General features: G+C 45.3%; 2 protein-coding genes across 2 annotated transcripts; both read right to left on the reverse strand.

Moving 5' to 3' along the window:
- Positions 1-4,801: 4,801 nt before the first annotated feature.
- On the reverse strand, positions 4,802-9,317 carry GNRH1 (gonadotropin releasing hormone 1). Its single transcript, XM_069877662.1, has 4 exons — positions 9,196-9,317; positions 8,633-8,774; positions 7,452-7,547; positions 4,802-4,936 (listed from the first exon to the last, which is right to left on the reverse strand). Exons 2-4 carry the CDS (start codon positions 8,771-8,773, stop codon positions 4,895-4,897), a joined length of 279 nt encoding a protein of 92 aa, XP_069733763.1. The 5' UTR covers position 8,774; positions 9,196-9,317; the 3' UTR covers positions 4,802-4,894.
- Positions 9,318-11,091: 1,774 nt separating this feature from the next.
- On the reverse strand, positions 11,092-20,701 carry KCTD9 (potassium channel tetramerization domain containing 9). Its single transcript, XM_069877623.1, has 12 exons — positions 20,575-20,701; positions 19,438-19,559; positions 18,398-18,441; positions 18,164-18,260; positions 17,627-17,685; positions 16,672-16,800; positions 15,614-15,681; positions 15,416-15,511; positions 14,850-14,999; positions 14,504-14,609; positions 14,130-14,263; positions 11,092-13,339 (listed from the first exon to the last, which is right to left on the reverse strand). Exons 1-12 carry the CDS (start codon positions 20,620-20,622, stop codon positions 13,223-13,225), a joined length of 1,170 nt encoding a protein of 389 aa, XP_069733724.1. The 5' UTR covers positions 20,623-20,701; the 3' UTR covers positions 11,092-13,222.
- Between the last annotated feature and the right edge of the window lie 475 nt (positions 20,702-21,176).

Consider the following 21,176-nt stretch of genomic DNA (forward strand, 5'->3'; position numbering starts at 1 on the left):
TTCCAAGGAAAGATGAAAAAAAATCACTCATCATTGTTGTTCCCTTTCACGATGGAACCTGGGAAATGGGAGTTTGCCTGCAAAGTTCCGATTCAAACGTGGAAAGCTCCAAGTTTCTTAAAAGAGGGATGAGCTGAGGAATTTGGATCCATACACAAAGCTTTGGGTGGTCGATCACAGCTTGTGGGCTGCTTCTTTGTCATCCCTATCGATGAAGATTCCAGCATGGGTTGGAATCACTCTGGGAGATAATAATCACGATTTAGCTTGTGATTATCTGGGAGAAGCTGGGGAGAACCTGCCGATCACAGGAGGAAATACAAATACTGTTGGGTCGGGGCTTTCTGCAGGCGCTGCGCCATCGTGCTGCTTGGGACTTACATGGGTTTCAACACCTCACTGAAAAGTTGAAGTTCATTAATGAAAGCTTTTCTCAGCAAAGTCTTTTTTTCAGGGAAAAATGGATCCAATGAACCCCCAGGGTGTTTTTGTTCAGACCGAAGCAGTCCTTTCTTTTGCTGTCCTATCGCTTCAGCGGGACTCCAGATAGAGCAACCTGCAGGAGCTGCATTTCCTTTGCTGCCTCTGCCGGAGGGTCGTAGCGGATTCACATCACAAACCAGGCTGGAGGCACTTCAGAAGCTGCCTTGCAGTCACATCACATCTCCAGCAGCCCCGTTATACAGCTGCCTGCCGGGCTGCTGCCTTCTCCAGGGACATCTGAAACCTTTCTGGACAACTTAACCGTGGTTCTCCCTCTCTCTCTGGTGCATTGTAGGGCTTGTCAGCTCCACGTTATGTCCTTGGACGTAGACGCTGCTTGACTGGAAAACCACAGGGTTTTCTTGTCTTTCATTTTCTGTCTCCTTCTTTCTCCTCTTCTAAACCACCGTCTGCCTTCAGCTGCACCCGTGAACTAAAGGATCCTCTGAAACTCCTCACTTGAACAAGAACTTCTTGTGTTTTGGCGAGGACGTTGCTTCAGGCAGAAGAACAGGATGTGGTCTGAATTGTAGAAAAGTCTGTATTAACACCACTTATTGTTAATTCAGTGCCTTTCTCCCTTCCACATCTGCCTGTTTTCTCTTTCTTGGGTGCATTTCCTTTCCAGAGCAGGTTTGCTTTCAACTCCTTTGGGAAGTCAGCAACAAAGGAGGCTTTGCAGGGATCCCAGCTAATAATTTCTCTATTGTGGGTAGACAAACCAGCTATTTGGTTTGGATATTTTGGTTCTGAGTCATTTTTGAGTCTTATTTCCCTACCTGTTTGATCTGCTTTAATAACCTGAACTCTCAGATGTATCTCGGGCGTTCACCGGGGGTTTTTTTTCATGGAGGAGGGAATGAGTTCATGCAAAAAAAACCTTGCTGGAGGTAGTCTGACTTTGGGAAGAAGTTTTTAGCTGCTCTTTGACTTGAAGATTCTTGGTTCTGACTGCTCGTTTTGCATTTTTACAGACTAGGTTTATGAACAGAGTACTTCGCGTGTACGTGGTTAATTATCTTCTCCTTGCCTTTCATTCCTTGGATTCTGTGGCTGCCAGTCATTAGGAATATGAGCTGTTGCTTTCTTTCCTGTATCCTGATCCGAGGTGCCAAGATCTGAGCTAGCCGGATGCTCGAGTCACCGGGAGAGTCCGGGGAGCGAGCAGGGTGGTGGCTGAACCCCCTCCCAGTGGAACTGGAGCAGTGGCTGAAACATTCATTTCATTTGTATTATCCTTGGCTTTTACCAGCTCCTTAAAAAGCAGCAAGGAGGTGATCTTCCTGCCTTGCCTGGCAGGTTCCTTAGAGTTTAACCTGCTGTGCTGTCCACATCATTCTGGCTTTTCTTCTTTCTCCCTTTTTTTCTGCCGGGTTGGAAGCTGTTGGAGCTCAGGCGTTACCCTCACTGGAAAGAAAGGACCAGCCTAAGGAGCACACAGCAAGATTTCCCTTCCCAAGATTACTTTGGGTGTTTGCTTTGACCAATTTTCTATGCCAGAAAGGAGTTTTAAGGCTGAGGGATTTTTTTTTCTTTCTTATTTATTGATCCTAGAGTCTGAAGTGCTGTAAACTCTTCTCGCTTCACCTTTTGGCAACCTGACTCACCACCAGGAGCTCTGTTTTCTTCAAGAACTCTGGAGGTGCTCTCTGAGGAGTTATGTTCTCAGCTGATAAAATTCAGCATCGTTTTTGTAGAGGTGCAAGGTGGCATTTCTGCACGGTGCCTGAACAGTTTAGGGCTTTGTGCCAGTCTTAGAAAGAATCATTGTCTTCTAAATGTCAGATTTTTAAAGGCAACAGGGCATTTAAGTGTGAATACCCCTGGAGCCTCACTGATTTTAATTAAGTGGAATTACACTCATGAGAAATCCCACCAGACACCTGATTTTAAGGGTTCTGCTCTTTGCGATGGGACCTACCTGACTGAAGTTCTGAGATTGGGCTTGCAGAGTCAATTGAAGATCTCACTGCTAAGTTTTCAAAGTGGGAATCACCTTCCCATCTTAATTAGGTGCTTTGGGAAAAGTCATTAGTCTAATGTCTTTTGAGGACTAAAAATGAGAGTAGGAGAGCCCATAATGATGTTATCTCTGGACTAGGAATGAAAACAAACAGCAGTGTTTCTACCCAGTTCCTAGTTTTGAATAAAGCAAATCTCCAAGCTGAATATCCAGTCTGCAGAGAAGACAGAATCTAATCCTATTTTATGGCCGTGCTGTTCAAAGCTAGTGTTAAATTTCAAATCTTGGAGTTTGGTTTTGTGTTTTTTTCTTTCCTTTGGAGAAATATGCTCAACGCTTGTTTTCTGGAGCTTTTAATTAAAATTTGTCACACTGTGATACATTCCTTTAAAAATGTTACAGGCTTTAATCCACATCAGGGGAAGAGAGGAGCAGGCAGCTTTCCATTTCGGTGGATTATTGGATTAGGAAAGGACAGCGATTCCAGCGAGAGCGGCTCTGATCTGCAGCGGCAGAAAACACTGTAATGTATATACAGCGGGTTTGGAGAACCTGCATCTGTCTAATAACCTTCACGCTGTGCAGCCCAGTGTGTTCTGCAGATTAACAGCGAGTTAGGCTTGTGATAATGGCTCAGATTTTCTCCCCTTAATTTATTTTTATCACTGTAAATGGAAATAATAAGTTTAAGATGTCTGTAATTGAACTGCAGTCTTGTTTTCAGAGGGAAAACATTCCTGACTCATCACTGCTACTTTCTTTTCATTAACAAGTTCTCTGTCTTACATTCACTGTTGCAGAACAAATTATGTAGTAAAGCAGGGTGAGCTTTTCCTATGACTACATCGGAAAGAAAGAGTAAATAATATGATTTCATTGATTGAAAAGCCCCTTTCCTCCCATACAAAAGCGAGTTGAGCTTTTCCTACGACTACATCCGAAAGAAAAAGGAAATAATGGGATTTCATTGATTGTAAAACCCTTTTCTGCGATGGAAAAGCACGTGGAGTGCTCCTAATTCTGCTCCTATTAACATTAAAGCACCTTTAGGACAGTGTGGGAGCACAGAGGGGCTTAACAAAAGGTGAAAATTCTCTATTTACGCTAAATTGGTTGGACTGTTCCAATTTGGGGCATTAAAATCCCTGGCTGTGCAGGGCTGGATATTTGAACCTGGTTTTCACATGCCCTGGCTGCAGGTTTGGGATGTTTTAAGCAGAGGTGCAGGTCCTCAGCAGCTCTGAAATTCAGCTCCAGTGTGCACGGTGTTCATCGCTTTAGTTGTTCGGTGTTGGTGTTAGAAAGGTTTGATGTGATAAACCTCAGGACATGTTTCTCCTGAATTCGGGGCGATGTTGTGTAATGTGGTTTCGTGAGTGTTTTGAGATCCTGGATGTGATGGTTTAATGCCAAACCCCATCTCTGCAGACTGCAAACACCTTTTGTCCTCTTTTCTTTTAGTCCCCAGCAACTGAATCAGGAAAAAATATCATTTTTAAGCTGGCTCTGAAGAAGGAGCTGAGCTTGGGAAAGGGATCTTCCTGGGTAAACGCCGTATAATTCACTAAGCCTGTAAAGCAAGGTGTATAAATTTTTGTGGTTTTTTTTAAAATGTATTAACTATTGTAAAGTTTGTAAATACCTTTTTAAAATAAATGTAGTTTTTATGAGTGAACCAGTAAAAAAAGAGTGTAAAGAAGTCTCTCTGGCGTGGACTGCTGAAGGGCAACTGGGATTGTGTTCCAACAGTAAGTTTATTCTTGATTTTTAACAAAGTTGTATCATTATGTTATCCAGGCATTGTCTGTGCATGAGGACAGGCTGAGAGAGTTGGGGTTGTCCAGCCTGGAGAAGAGAAGGCTCCAAGGAGACCTTCTAGCGACCTTCCAGCACCTGAAGGGGCTTCAAGAAAGCTGGGGAGGGGCTGTTCACAAAGGTTTGGAGTTATAGGACAAGGGGCAATGGGGAGAAACTGGAGAGGGGCTGATTTAGACTGCACAGAAGGAAGAATTTCTTCACTATGAGGGTGGTGAAGCACTGGAACAAGTTGCCCAGAGCAGTGGTGGCTGCCCCATCCCTGGAGGGGTTCAAGTCCAGGTTGGATGGGGCTTGGAGCCCCTGATCCAGTGGGAGGTGTCCCTGCCCATGGCAGGGGGCTCAGAACTGGATGATATTTAAGGTCCCTTCCAACCCAAACTATTCTGTGATTTTAAAAGCTGCCACGTCCAGGTTCTCATTGCAGGAGCAAAGCAGAGCCCGTGCTGCTGAGTTCCTGCCGCTGGACTGGAACGTGTTCGCGTTCACATGTGAGTGAGTAATCCACACGACAATGTTCTAGTGTTTAAATGCAGCTTCAGAGTATTTATTCATATAATGCAATGGAGACCATTCGAAGAGGAATTGTTTTTAACACAGCTTTGAAATGTTCTTCTGGGTCCATTGTGCCATTTAAATCTTCCTTCGTCTTGCTTCTCCTTCGATCAGGCTTTCCTGCAAACACACACAGAATCACAGAATCACCAGGTTGGAAAAGACCCACCGGATCATCGAGTCCAACCGTTCCCATCAATCACTAACCCATGTCCCTCAGCACCTCGTCCACCCATCCCTTAAACCCCTCCAGGGAAGGGGACTCAACCCCCTCCCTGGGCAGCCTCTGCCACTGCCCAATGACCCTTTCTGTGAAATACTTTTTCCTGATGTCCATCCTGACCCTCCCCTGGTGGAGCTTGAGGCCATTCCCTCTCGTCCTGTCCCCTGTCCCTTGGGAGAAGAGCCCAGCTCCCTCCTCTCCACAACCTCCTCTCAGGGAGTTGGAGAGAGCAATGAGGTCTCCCCTCAGTTGTTTTTTTTAAAGAGAAGAAATAACTTTCATGAGGGAATTTTAAAGCCTGGTCAGATGCTAAAATATTCATGTCGTGGTCTGCATTGGAAGGAGGATTAGAGTGACATAAATCTGACCTGACACGCTCTCTCTGCCACCTGCCCATGGATCTGATCGTAGGGGATAATGTAACTGGCACTTATAATGACCCTTTTCATCCCAAAGTCCATGACCAACGTTACATCTGTCGATGGTTCCACCACTGCAGCGCTTTGGGGTGCAACCCACAGCTGTTGAACGCTGCCCTTCAACAGCAGCTCAGGACGATAAGCGTGACCTTGCACAAGGTGTCAGGATATAGAATGTCTCTGTGAGCTTAAGCAGCTGGCCGGGAGAGCCGAGACAAGAAAGCTGCGCTCGTACAAGACCTACTGGGTGGCACAGTTGCCCTCTTCATCTTCTCTGTGTTCTTTAGTGCTGCGGGAAGGGCGGCCGTGCCCCTCTGCCACGTTTAGGCTAGACATACGGAAGAATTTCTTCATCATGAGGGCGGGGAAGGTTACCCAGAGCAGGGGTGGCTGCCCCATCCCTGGAGGTGTCCAAGACGAGGTTGGATGGGGCTTGGAGCCCCTGATCCAGTGGGAGGTGTCCCTGCCTGTCACACGGAGGTTGGAACTGCATAATCTTTAAGGTCCCTTCCAACCCAAATTATTCTACAAGATCCTGCTGGATCTTGTCTCCTACTTGAATATTTATTTATGGTCCGAGCTGAAAGCCTGAGGTGTTTTGGATAGATGTGCTGTCTGAATAGGTTATTTTTTCCCCCTTTTTGCATCCTAACTAAGTGCATTTTATGTTTATGCCTCACTAGCTTCTCCAGGAAACGATTAAGATGATTTGGAAAGTTTTTTCCATGGGGTGGACCCTTTCCAGACACCTCCCCTTTTATCGTGTCATATTCCTGTAGCAGCTCCCAGAATGTGTTAGGCTGGAAAAGCTGCATTTAGAAAAGGTTTTGTTTTCAGTGTCATTGAGCAGCTAGAAATAAGAAACATCCTTCAGACTGTGATAAAGGAATGAGAAATGCAAACTAGGTGGCTGGTGCAGAAATTTTTATGCTTATGTGCAAGGTTACCAGCAGCTTCTGAGGAAAACCAAGAGTCTTGACTGGGGGCAGCTCTGCAAAGGGAGTCTGAATTTCTCTTAGCAAACAAGAGGGATCAAGAGCTCATTTCAAACATCGCGATAATTATTCTGGTATCTTTTCCTGCCTAACATAAAAGGAGAGGTCTAAGCATATTAAGGGACTCTCGCTGAGTCTTCACAGTGTTTTTGGAAGCCAGAGTCCTAGGCAAAGAGCCCATTTTATGTTCAGTACAAATATGATTTAAAAAAAAAAAAAGAGTTGAGGTAATTTCTATATGAAAACTCGATAGAAGGCAGGCTCTGACCTCTGTGTTAATGTTACTGAGTTTACAGCCTTTATTCAGGCTTGGTTCCTCAATGAAAGGCTTGGATGTGTACTTGAAACGTGGTCTTGGCTTCAAAAATGAAGTAGAGGTTGAGCATTCCAACTTTTAGGACAGCGCAGACGCTTCCCGTTAAGTGGTGACCATCTGGCCTCGATCGAGGTGTTGCTCTATTAATTAAAGGGCACATTTTTGCTTGCGAGCATTCTTTCCGTGGCAGTTAGTTTGTACGTGAAGCCTCTGCTGTCACTGCGTTAGAGCATCTAATGGAAAATTGGTCTCCCAGTCGAGGGACTTTGGGAGCAGCGGGTTCCATATGGCTCGATCCTTCAGCTGGCAAAGTGCTCCTTTGAAGTTAAGCATCTGTGAATGCTGCTCGAGTTCTATTAAGGTAGAAGGTGTTTGACTTCATTTTGTTTTTAATTTAGCGAGTAATGACATCGCTACAACAGGGAGAGTAGGAATTGTCTAGTCCTGTCCCAGGACTAACTGAGGTACTTGAGGATAAAGCGGATAAGGGCAGCACCAGTATTGCTGCACGTGAACTCGATGCTCTAGTGGGTCTCTTCCAACCTGGTTATTCTATGATTCTATGATTTAATGCCTCCTCCTCCACCACCACCACCTTTTTTCTCTTCCCTCCGTGTACATCCCAGCCATTCCCAGTCCCCTAATTTTCCCGCAGCCCTAAGAGAAGCAGCATTTTACTTACCACGGCTTCCTTCAGATCGCTGAGCCTGGAATGCTGGTAGGATCCTGGGCATTCGGTCCTCGGCATTTCCCCTAATTTTTCCATTTCATTTGCAATCTGAAAAGCAACACAGCCTTCCTGAAAGGTGATTTTTCTGCTAAAGCCTCTCTACCCCAGTTAAAGACAAAGATCAAACTGCTACGCAACTTGACGTCGTCTCTTCCCACAGCAAACTTTGTGTTGGGATGCTAAAAATGCTGAGGGACAACACGAGAAGCATCCCCAAGGATGGGAAAACCTTGGGTGGATAGAACCTTCTCTGTGATTCAATTGTTTGCAATCTAGTTGGCTCCCACATCACCACCATCCATTGCCACGTTCTCAGGGACGTGGATTGATGTCTACTGGGATGTGGATTGATGTCTAGCGGGACGTGTCCCTGCCCATGGCAGGGGGTTTGGAACTGGATGATCTTTAAGGTCCCTTCCAGCCCAAACTCTTCTATGATTCTATGATTCTGTGTCCTAACCCAGCCCATCAGAGCATCAGCTGATGTTTAGGGAGAGGATGGAATCGGGTTTGACCCAGAACTTGAATTTCCACCTCTCTTTCAGAGCGAGCTGCCTAAGCTCTCTACAGCAGACAGTTCTAGCGCCAGGTTGTTGGATGTCACCCTACCCTAAAGCCAACTGCTTTCCAATTGCTACTTTACAACCTCATATACTTGTCCATTTGATCAGTTTAATACTACTTTTACTACAGAGCAAAGAATATCAAGGCAGCTTCATTTAAACATAAATACAGGAGCACACACGATGCACTTGTGCACCCACAGCTCTTGGTTATGCTCCAAAGGGCTTTTTCCTTCATGCCCAATATACTAAGCTGAATTCTTCTTCCATTTCAAGCCTCATAAGCCTCCAAGATCTCACCCAAGACCTTTTACTTCAAAAGTAGAAGTTGCTGAAAGCAGAGAGGGTTTTATTTTCCACGGAGCAGCAGCAGCCGCCTGGATTTGCCTGTTGGATTTACAGCCTCTTAAAAGACCCCAAAGGTTTGGAGGGTTGGGAGAAGAGGGAAGACACACGCAGTAACGTCTCTGTCATCTCTCTTTGATGGATCTCTTACCTCCCTTATCTCCTTTACAGATAAAGGCTCCTAAAGCCCCTGAACACCAGGTTGTTTCGCAGTCTAGAACCTACCTCTTGAAAGGATTCCACCAGGTTCTCAGCGTTCCTTTTCCCTCCAGGCTGCAGGCCGAAAGACCAATGTTGAGCCAAGCAGATCCCCGCAGACACAACAAACAGCAGAACGCTAACGAAGATCTTCCTGCTCTTAACCATCCTGTGAGAGAGAAGAGAACATCTCTGTGAGCATAATACAGAATTATGAACACGTTACAATTCTGGATCTCTGGTTCTGATCCTCTGTGCCTTCATGGGAGACACAGCTGGATTTTGAGCCTCGCAAAGGATGGATTAGGTCATTATAAAGAGATTTAGCATCTCGAAAATTTGGGTGATGATCTCAATTAGGATTTTTGAACGCTCTTTCAGAGTTTTATGAGCGTCTCGACCTCAATAGTCGAGAAAGTCCCTGTCAATATTTGATAAATGTGTTCGGTCTAGCTGGTTTCTGTTCTGACATCCCTTTTCCTTCAAAAGTGTCTTTGCAGTCCCTGCTAATGCAAGTTTCTTCTCACACAGGCATCTATAAGCACCAAATAAGCAAAAGGGGAATCTAGGATGTTGTTCGAGCCCATTACCTGCCTGCTGAGAGGCTGCGGAACAGCTCCAACTCTTCTCTCTTTGAAAATCTCCTGCGAGGATGCTCGTCATCCCAACTTTTATACGCAACCACCCCGACTCCCAGCCTTTCCCAGCAGGTCACTTTACCTGATTCTCTCTCCCAGGCTGCAATTTTGTTCTTAAAATCGCTGTAACGCACCGAAGTAAAGCACATAATTAGAACCCCCCCTGGGCGTAGCGATTAAATTCAGCTGTTTTCTCAAAAAGCCATAAAAGTTACAGACTTTCTTTTAAGAGGCTGTAAATCTGACAGGCAAATCCAGGCGGCTGCTGCTGCCCCGTGGAAAATAAAACCCTCTCTGCTTTCAGCGACTTCTGCTTTTGAAGTAAAAGGTCTTGGGTGAGATCTTGGAGGCTTAGGGGGCTTGAAATGGAAGAAGAATTCAGCTTAGTATATTGGGCATGAAGGAAAAAGCCTTTTTGAGCGTAACCAAGAGCCGTGGGTGCTCAAGTGCATCGTGTGTGCTCCTTGGGAAGCCTTCCACCTTTATATTTAAATGAATCTGCCTTGATTTTCTTTGCTCTGTAAAAATCAGCATTAAACTGATCAAATGGACAAGTATGTGAAGTTGTGAACGTGCTTTGTTGTCACTGTGGAGTCTCCCTCGTGAATGGGATACACAGAACTGCTATTCATTTAGATTTTTAATGTATTTGTGTGTTTACGCATGTTCTTCATACTTGAGAGTTTGTGCATTGCAGCTTTATAAAGGAGCCAATAGCTGTGTTTATGCAGGAGTTAAATCGAATTATTTTGACAACAGAAAACAGGATATTTTTGTATCCACCTGGCAGCTCTTTTGCCTCGTGATGCACCGTTTTATGTGCAATTGCATGTATTGTGTTCAGTGTTCTTCAAACATCCTCTCTCCCTGCTCTCACAACTTCTTTGAGATTAATGGATTAGAAGTAAATTAATAAGGAAATGATTGAAGGAGGATTTAGTGACCCTGAAAGAGTAATTCTTCCTGTTCTAATGCTCCTCCTACTCAGAGCAAGAGCAGCCAGCATTTAACTTCGCCTGATAAACTGATCAAGCTGTGAAAGTAATTCGTTTCAGGGGGAGAAATGTGACTTCAGCGTAGGCACGTCACTTTAGAAGGGAGATTTTTCCTGTACCTGTGGGTTAAGACTCCTTCTGGCGCTGAGGAACGTAGCAAAAATTCAGGTTATTTAACCAGAAGGGGTTGTTCATCCCGAGGGATGATGCTTCAAGAGGGAAGGGGGACTTCTTAGCCCAGTAATTAGGCTTCTTATTAACCCACCCAGGTCTAATGACAGCCAACCCTTAACATAATCAACAACTTTTTCTGTGGGTTTATGTTAGACACAAGGCTGAGCTGTTTGGAGCAGCTCCCAGACCTTCAGGTGCTTTTCTGTTTTGGGGAGGGAAGTCTTAATGCCTGCCAGTGCTGTTAGGTACCTACGTGGAACTCAAGGACTTGAGCCTGGAGAACAGAAGGTTCCAGGGAGACCTTAGAGCAGCTTCCAGGAGGAAAAGGGGCTCCAGGAAAGCTGGGGAGGAGCTCTGGATCAGGGAGGGCAGGGAGAGGAGAATGGGGATGGGTTTTCAGCTGAAGGAGAGGAGATTGAGATGAGATCTTAGGGAGAAATATTCTCCTGTGAGGGTGGGGAGGCCCTGGCCCAGGTTGCCCAGAGCAGGGGTGGCTGCCCCATCCCTGGAGGGGTTCAAGGCCAGGCAAGAGCCAAGGTCTCATCAAGTATCTCCAGTGTCAAGTCTGTATGCAAGGAGCTATCAGAGCTCAAAGCTGCCTTCTCTTCTACCGCACCCTCCTTCCAGAAGTCAGGTAAGATTGAGATCGTATTTTAAATCAAGACGCCCAAGACATCTATGTATTTCACACTTTTATTAATGTAATTTAAATTAGGCCAGAACCCGCAACTTTTGGCCACTTTGGGCTATTTGTACGGCTTTGTCATAGCAAAAGAGGTACCTTAATGTCATCGGTGAATGAACGATGCCACATGCTGTGATTATTCAAAACATAGTGCTTCAGTGAAAGTTCAAATATATTTTATACACAGTGATTATGAAAATAGATCTTTTTTTTCCATACAATATACTTCTGCCAGCTACAAAATATGATAAAGAAAAATAATTCATTTATTTCTCTAGCCCTAGGAATCTTCTTCTACTGCAACATATACATCACTCTCAATGAAAGTGATGAGAAAGGACTCTGAAACCACGCTGAAACATTTCCCTTGACTCTATCTCTGTGTTTCACCAAGGACCAAGTTGTCCTAAAATCAGATCAAGAGGCCTGGGAGCCTGGAGGAAATAAAATCCCAACTCTGAACCACACGGCTGTGCGGGATTTGGAGTCCCAGAAGTTCCTGTCATAAGCCTGAGTCCACCCGACTTGAAAATAAGGACGAAACCTGCATTTCCCCCACGTAAATCACACTGGTCCTGAACCGAGCTTCCCAGATGGATGGCAAAGCAGCATTTTCCTAACAGCTACAGAGAGACCGAGACTTCTGTTCAGAGGGCAGGAAATCCGTACTGCAAGTCAAAGACAAGCACAGGAGTCACCATAGAACTCCCATCAGCGCTAGCAGCGTCGCCTTCTCTAACTTCTAAGTCCTCAACTTCCAGTAACAGCTGCATTTCCTTAGACCCACGGTCAGTTTTAACTTTGGGGTTACTGAAAGTAAGCAACTGAGGTAAGAGGTCTTGATGCACCTTTTTTCTTTTTGGTATAGTTTCTTCCCGTGTCTTTTGATTGTGTAGAAGATAAATGTTTTGTTAGATGAAAGCTAGATTGATACTACAGTGGAAACAGCTGATTAAGCTTTTACACCCACTTTAACAGGCCCAAAGTGGAATATTAAGATCTGGCTGGGAAAAGGATTATGTCCGTGCTTTGAAGGATTCATTCTACGAGAGTATTTGCATAGTACATTGGGGGAAATAAATAAGTGCCACTTATTCATCTACTGCAGTAATCAGAGTGGTTTAGGTTGGAAGGAACCTTAAAGATCATCCAGTTCCAACCCCCTGCCGTGGCAGGGTGACCTTCCACTGGATCAGGTTGCTCCAAGCCTCATCCAGCCTGGGAAGACAGGAGGAGGGAGCTGCTCTGGCCCCAGTGCTTATCTCTGCTTTGGTGACAGTATTTTATTTTCCTATGTACATTTAATTTCCCACAAAGAATGAAAAAAAAAAACCAGGTACTCCAGTCTGCAGCGGTTAGGATATCTGAAAGCAGAATTTCTCTTGCCAGCCGCAATTGATAGTGCAATTTCACACTACTTTGGAAAAGATTAAATAAAACATCCAACTCCTGAAGAGGGAAGGCTTAGTTAGAAGTAAATCCGCTGCGTAGGTAGATCCCTGCAGTGGGAGCAGCTTCCACTGCTCGTTTCAGAAGACAATAAAGCTGTTCTACGCCTGCATCCAAACCACTACAAGGCAGTATATTCCCTATGATGACAGTTAACTACTGCTTTCAACCCAGAAGAAGCAAGTACCTGAAAACATCCTGTGGACATTGTCTAAACCACATCCATCGCTGAATACATGGTGCATGGATGAAGAAACTAACAGTAAATACACCAGCCTGACTGTAAACCTGACCTTTGTTGCTACTATACAAGAATAACATCTCCTATTCATATTGCAGCTACAGATTTAATAAATAGAATTGCATATATTGTGCTTTATAAATTAAAATGCATTCCAAAGTGAGGCAATGCTAAACGATGAATCTATTTAACCCTCCCACCTTAAACCGGCCACACATCCTGGTTCTAGAACCAGCCCTTGCTCTGTTCACAAAGGTAGAAATGGTGTCTGCTTTTCGTAAACAAAAGCTCCCTCCCCAAAATCAAAGAGTTTACTTAGGCACTACTGCAAATGTACGTTGTCTAATAACCGTTACTTCTAACTTAATAAGGGGAGGAGGGGAAGAAAGTCACAATAAATGGTTTGATTCCTTCCTCTTCGGTATACTCTCTTCCCTATCTGACGCTCTGAGACATGTGCAAAGGTGTCAGCATCTCTTCAAAGATAGCTCCTTTCACGTTAGACCCCCTCAAGTTGGCTTCTTGGAGATCACAACCCGACAGATCACAGTTCTAAGGGGTAAAAGAAAAACACGTGTTAATGGAATATACCCTGAATTTAGTTCAAAACTTCACCTTAACAACACTTCTATAGAAACCACGTATACTTCCATAAATTTCAGTGTGAACTTCTAGTCTATCACTCTAGAGTTTGAGTGACTTCTTGCAAGAGAGTAGTTCCTTCTCACAGTAACAGCTGGATTTTATGTTTAAGTCGTTACACTCTTCCTATCAATTTATCTTCCAGGAGTTACTAATGCTTGCTGAACAGAGCTGGAAAGAAGCCATGTCTTGCAATCTCACTAGACATCACTCTGAACACTTCTCTAGCGTTTGTGGAAGATCAGCCACGTGCACAGCTTGCAAGATGAACCAGTTTTTTTCTTCTCATAGAGACAGCAGCGTGTCATCACCTGCCACCAGCCAGGTAGGATTCATTACTCTATGAATGACGTCCCAGGATCAAAAACACCTCACAAACCCAAGTGACTGCATTTCTCCTTAGTCCTTCGATGAGGGCATGACCTCACGCTAAGAGTTAAGTTTAGCACTATTTCCATGCACCACTTTTGAGAGGATACAAGCCCTCCTGGTGGCTCTGAGGTACCAGACTTTAGACTCACCTTTCAAAGTGAGTCTACAAAGAAACTAAGGCTAAGATCCTCAGATCATCCACAGCCCACTAAGACTGAGAAAAGACTAGGTCGTTGTCTAGTTTGGAGCTGGAGAACTCAGCTAAAAGCTAGCAATCCCCCAGATTTTATCACTTTGTCCAGTTTATGTAAATTGAATCATAACTCACTTCCAAATCGGTTCCTGCCAAAGTTGCTCCTCTAAGGTTACAGTTTTTTAGTTTTGCATTTTTCAGCGTTGCAACTCTGAGATTAATTCCCGTCATTTGGCTGCCTTCCATGTCAACACCTTTCAGGTTTGCACCTACAACGCACACAGAGCAGTTTTATGAGGAAAACCAGGCAGAAACACAGGAGCTTGAGCATGATGCTTCACAGTAGAACTTGGAATTTAATGATTATAGGGTGACACACCCAGTCCAGTATTTGTGGCCATTTCTTGTGAAAATATGGATTACAGAAAGCACAGATAAACATTTCCCATACGTGTCACAATCGCATAGTTTGGTTTCTGCAGAGTGCCTAACAGGCAAAAACTTCTTACCTTCCAAATTAGCTTTTAGGCCCGATGGATCTTCAAAATTGCAACCTTTTAGCGATGCTCCTTCTGCATTGGAACACAGCATCTTCACCCCTTGAAGGTTTGCACACTGATCGAGACAGACATGACAGAAAAGTACTAAGATGAATAATACTGAAAATGGTCAGAGTCTAGTTTTAATTTGCTTTGGAAGTGAATAATGTTAAAGCGCAACAGTGAGGCAGTCTAGAACTTGCTATACTATCACTTCTCTATCATCAGGAAGGTAGACAGTTCTCAACCCATCCTCTAGACTTGCTCTAACAGATCTCTGGACAGCCTAGATTTTCCAAGGTGCAACAGTTCTTACGTCAAGCACGGATCCAGAGAGGTCAGCTCTTTCCAGATTCGCACAGCAGAGGTTGGCATGCGCGAGGTTGCATCGGCTTAGATTTGCCATCTTGAAGTTTATGTATCGAAGATCCAGCCGTGAGAGATCTGCTCCACTGAAATTAAGACCCTAAAACCAAAACTCCCAAAAGTTACGGAAGACACAGGATGGCTCTGAACACAAAACAGTTCAGGGAATCATGTATATGTATATATAAATATATACTGCTATCTTCAGACATACAAGACCATCTATTCTACTATTGCAATCTAATGTAAATGCAAAGCTGTTGAGGATTGTCCATGGTTATCGTAGCACATTTAAATAGAACAGCTTAACAAATAGACCCTCTGGGAAACCTTCAGCCTACAGAAGGAAAGCAGCCCAAGGAGCACACTCAGTGTAAGGTCACTCTCTCACAGCCTGGAATCAAAACTCAATGAAAAAGTAGGGGGAAGATCGAATTCCATGAATTTCAATGTTGCAGGATATTTTGCCCCCAGACACCGACACTACAGACCAAGACAAAGTTTGTGCTTTCCCACCTGACATCGCAGTTCGGACTTGGTTGGGGTTGCCAGTAGGAACCGGACAAATTCCTTCCGTGATATCGGAGAATGATCCTCCGCTGGCTGTGAATTCTGTTGAGAGAGTTGTTTAAAAGCTAATACAGACAGGATTACGTTATATATTGCCTGGAAGAACAGGACACGTGCATTCATGTATAGAAGAAAGCAAGTTACCTTAATAGCTATTTCTAGGTGTTCGATCAGTGAATCGATACCAAAAAACCTGGCTTCTTCCAGAACACCTAATAAGACAAAGCAATGCTTGTTATTTACAGAGTTGTTAGAGAGCTCTGTTCTTCCTGTAAAATGAGAAGGCAGCCTATAGCCACACCAAGAGCATGCCAGCTCTTGGAATAATCCACCCAAACCATTGGAGAAGCATGGATTAAATTGTTTTTTCCCTACTGCTTATACATTTTTGCTATGCTAACAAAGACGCATAGATCACAGAATCACAGAACAGGTTAATTTGGAAGAATCACGATGACCATGAAGGTCATCCAAATCTAACCCCCCTGCAGTGAGCAAGGGACATCTTCAACCAGATCAGATTGCCTGGAGCCTCACCCAAGCCAATCTTAAATGTTTCCAGGAATTATAGTATCACAGAATCACCAGGTTGGAAAAGACCTCTTAGATCATCGAGTCCAACCATTCCTACCTGCCACTAAACCATGTCCTTGAGCACCTCGTCTACCCATCTTTTAAATACCTCCAGGGATGAGAACTCAACCACCTCCCTGGGCAGCCTGGTCCAGTGTTCTGCCACCCTCAGTGAAAAATTTCATCTGAATATCTGGTCTAAACTTCTCCTTTAGTTTAAAATATCACTTGTTGAAGTTTCGGAAGTCCAAAGAAATGCATAAACTAATAAAACTGATAGTAGATGTAACAGGACCGAGGAATTGAGCTTGCTTTAGCTAAAAGGAAAAAAATAACTCTGAAAAGATGTCTCCAATGCCAATATTAGAGGTTTAAGATACCAAATTCAGGATTACAGCCACATCTTAATCCAGCAGGGAGCATTTTTAATGCTTTCAAGAGAAGTTTCTATAGTATCGTTAAACCAAGCACACGGAATTGTAATGCTTGAGAATAAATTCAACAAAGAAAAATCCCAAACATTTAGATGACCACAGAAAAATCCCACTGAATTTATCAGGTTTGCCTAGGGGCAAAGTTTAACTTCTAAAGAGCAATAATTTAGGAGATGTCATACAGGTAATACCTACCTAGCAAATTAATGCCATCATTTACAATGAGCTGTCCGTGACGCAAATAGTTCAAAATTGGCTCAAAATACTCAGGACTGCGGTCAATTAGGAATGCTCCTCTATGATCTTGCTTATTTCCCCAAGCATCTGTTTCCACAACATATATATAATTAAATTTGATATAATAATAATTAAATTTGATATATTAATAGAAGAGCATTTGCTTCCGTTTCAGATATTTACTACCAACGTGTATCAGATTATGAAATATTTCACTCAAAGGCGCGTTTCTTGGAGAAAAGGAAGGAAAAGAAGGGGAGGGAATCACCTTAAAATGAACTCACTCCTACTATAAAACATTTTATCATTTGTGTAAGAATCATTGCTAGAATAAAAACACCCTTAAGTTTCCTAAAGGCTGTCTTTAAGCATTTGCTCATCGATTCTGTTGACAAAAGAGAGCAAGATGCAACAATAAGGTGAAAATCCCAAATCAATCAAAGACTCAAAAATCTTAAATAGGGAGAGAAGTCATATTTTCAGTTTGTGAGATGATAAGGATTATGTGAGCAATGGAGAAGTACACAATATATAAAAAAACAATTCTATTTTGTTCAATACTTTAAGATCATGGAATCGTTTGGGTCGGAAAGGACCTTAAAGCCCACCCAGATCCAGTTCCACCCCCTGCCATGGGCAGGGACACCACCCACTGGATCAGGGGCTCCAAGCCCCATCCAACCTGGCCTTGAACTCCTCCAGGGATGGGGCAGCCACCCCTGCTCTGGGCAACCTGGGCCAGGAACTCCTCACCCTCACAGCAAAACATTTCTGTCTAAGATCTCACCTCAATTTCCCCTCTTTCAGCTCAAAACCACTTCCCCTCGTATGCCCTGACCAAGAGGCCCTCCCCAGCTTTCTTACAGGCCCCTATTGTTAGCTTAAACAATCAAGTTGATTTCAATATACTGACCTTTATCTTTAAACATGTGAGCCAACATGCTGTCAGGTTCTTTATTAACCAAAGTGCTCCTACAAAACAAAAAGCAGCACGATTTTATTTATACAACGGAAAGTTTTCCTCAGGAGACAAACCTACTGGCCAGCGCGCGTCCTCTGCCCTTGGTGTGTGCTTTGCATTCCAACAGCTCCAATTCGGAGCTGATTTAATTTCACGGAGTGTGGTAATGAAATACGTTTCTGACCTGAGGTATCGTATTTTAAATTCAAAGCACTTGGAATATTTCAGTGAACTACGGATAAATCCAGGCCTGTTCAGGCTTTCAGTCAGTTTTACTTCATATGCAACCTGTTCAAGAATTAATTTGTTGCAATATTGTGGTGGCAAATACGAAATACAGAGAAAGTGGCAGACGGCGAAGACCTACTTCGCAGTAAGTCGTGTTTCTAGCTCTTTTGCAGGATCACCTCAAGTATCACCAGCATCTGCTGTAAGTACTTTACTGAAATCGAATTTTTTAAGAGCAAAACCAACCAGCTGTGTTTTTACCGTGTAGTGGTGAAGTACCGGCCTCCAACATTGAGCGTTAACCAGTCTGTGTGTGACCCTGTCAGTTCTTCATGAGGTCTCCCATCAGTCTGAGGATCTACAAGATGGAAAGACAAGGTGATTATTAGAAAAACTGGATTTCTGACTCCTCCACGTGCTAAGCCGTATCTTCTAAAAACAGCAGAAAATTTAGATTTACATTAAAGCAAACCAACATAAAAATTAGAGACTTACCAATGAATGGTTCCCCTTCACAGACAAATAGAACATCATCATCCCTGAAACGGGAAAGGGCAGGGGAAGAGAAGATAAAAAGAAAAGCATCAATCATAAGTTTTTGTTCATCCTAGTGATAGTGGGACCCGCCCTCGACGAGTTTCAGGTAAATGATAAGTCAGTTGGCATCAGTTAGACCTTCAGTTTCTGATATTCATCTTAATTTTGCACGTTTCAGTGGATGTAATACAACTGACTTGACCAGAGACCCTGTCTGTATCAACCAGGCAGGGATCACTTGTCACTCAACCTGTTTAGTTCTACAAAATAGCTGCTTTTCTTCCCACTCTTGGAGCATTCTGTGAAGCCAAAGCAATGCTGGAGCTTGTCTCCTTTTCAAAAACCCTCATCCAAGCGCTGAGTAGAACAGAGGAATCACAGAATAGCTGAGGTTGGAAAAAAACCTTTAAGATCATCGAGTCCAACTGTAAACCCAAGACTACCAAGTCCACCTCTAAACCCTGTCCATGAATACCACATCTCCAGATCTTTTCAGTTGCTCCAGGGATGGTGACTCAGCCACTTCCCTAGGCAGCCTGTTCCAATGTTCCCTTTCGGTGAAGAAATTTTTCCTAATATCCAGTCTAAGCAACAAGGGAGGATGTTATGAGGCATAAACCAGATTGACTTATAGAATCACAGAAGGGTGTGGGTTGGAAGAGGTCTTAAAGCCCATCCAGTTCCATCCTTGACATGGGCAGGGACACCTCCCAGTGGATCAGGGGCTCCAAGCTCCATCCAACCTGGTCTTGAACCCCTCCAGGGATGGGGCAGCCACCCCTGCTCTGGGCAAGAAGTTCTCATTCACCAGGGTAGAAATGCTCTGAAGTTCTTAAGACAGTATTGTTTTCCCTTGAGGCACGGAAGCACCTTAGGGCACGCTGGTGGTCAAGGATGTGTTTTTAAGAAAAGACCTGGTTATTAATGCCAGAGGAGTAGTAGGCTAAGAAATCTCTTAATCCACATATGTGACTTGATTTGTATTGGATAACCCTTACCTAATCAAAGCAATATCATCAATGAGTCCACCTTTTCCATTGTAAACGCTGGTTGCTTTTATTCCTAGCTTACTGCTCGCCACCGACAGCAAATCGGATAAAGTCCCATACACGGCCACGACCTGCGGAAGAGAGAAGCAGCTACAGGCACCGTGGCTGGAGGGGTTGGGAGCAGGGAACGAGGTTTAATCATGATCATTTGGCATGACAGACACCTGACAGCCCACAGGATCCAATCCGCACGCTTCCCAGGGTGCGGACAGGACCTGCATAGGATCCAACAGCCCACAGGATCCCATCCAGGTCACAGAAAGGACCTGCACAGGACCTGATATCCCACAGCATCTCATCCAAGACGCAGACAGGACCTGCTTAGGGTCTAAAATCTCACAGGATCCAATCCATATGCTTCCTAGGGCATGGAGAGGACCTGCACAGGACGCAATAAGCCACAGGATCCAATCCACGTGCTCCCCAGGCTGTGATCAGAGCCTGTACAGGACCAGACACCCTGCAGGATCCCATCCAGGGCACAGACAGGACCTGCACAGGACCCAATATCCCGCATGGTCCCACCCAAGGTGCATTCCAGACCTGCTCAGGACCTGACATCCTGCAGGATCCAGCCCATTCGCTTCCCACGGTGCAGACAGGACCTGCTCAGGACCTGATACCCCACAGGATCCCCTCCAGGATGGGGAAAGGACCTGCTCAGGACCCAATATCCCACAGGATCCCCTCCAGGACACTGACAGGACCTGCTCAGGACCCGATTTCCCACAGGATCCCCTCCAGGATGGGGACAGGACCTGCTCAGGACCCAATATCCCACAGGATCCCCTCCAGGACACTGACAGGACCTGCTCAGGACCCGATTTCCCACAGGATCCCCTCCAGGATGGGGACAGGACCTGCTCAGGACCCGATTTCCCACAGGTTCCCCTCCAGGATGGGGACAGGACCTGCTCAGGACCCGATATCCCACAGGATCCCCTCCAGGATGGGGACAGGACCTGTTTAGGACCCGATATCCCACAGGATCCCCTCCAGGACGCTGACAGAACCTGCTCAGGACCCGATACCCCACAGGATCCCCTCCAAACCGTGTTCAGGCCCCGCTCAGCCCCCGCCCCTCACCTTCCCGTTCCGGGGGCTGCCGTTAACGAACAGCGTGACCCGCCTCATGCTGCTGCGGCGGCGGCGGCGGCGGGACCCGCAGCCCGGGCCGAACCCGGAAGGCGGTGAGCGCCGAGCGACAGGCGCCTCGGCCAATCGCGGCCCGCGGCGCCGAGCCCGCCGACCAATGAGAAACGCGCTCTGGCGGGGTGGGCGGGGCTTCGGATGGCGGGTGGCCAATCAGAAGAGGAATAAACCCCCTCATTTGCATGAAGCGCTCGACTCTGATTGGCTGCAGCCCTTGGAGCCTTTTGATTGGCTGCGCTCTGTCACGTGGGCGCGGCTCGTTGAATGGGCTCTTAATAAACGGTTAGGATCCCTCCGCACGCGGGGCGTCAAAGAGTCCTCCCCATCCCGTGAGGCCGCGCTGTATCCCGGGAAGGAAAGCGAATTCGGGACCGGCTGCCGTGAGTCGCGTTCCCTCCGTGTAACTTTGGCTGCCGTGCCTGCGGCTGGCGGCGTCATGGGGCGGGTGGGTGGAGAGAGGGACGGGAGCGCGGAGGGATACGCGGAAGTGGCGCGTCATTTGAATGGTGGCGGCGGCGGCGGCGGGAGGGAGAGGT

This window comes from Phaenicophaeus curvirostris, chromosome 27, assembly GCF_032191515.1.
Source record: "Phaenicophaeus curvirostris isolate KB17595 chromosome 27, BPBGC_Pcur_1.0, whole genome shotgun sequence".
Lineage (NCBI taxonomy): Eukaryota > Metazoa > Chordata > Aves > Cuculiformes > Cuculidae > Phaenicophaeus > Phaenicophaeus curvirostris.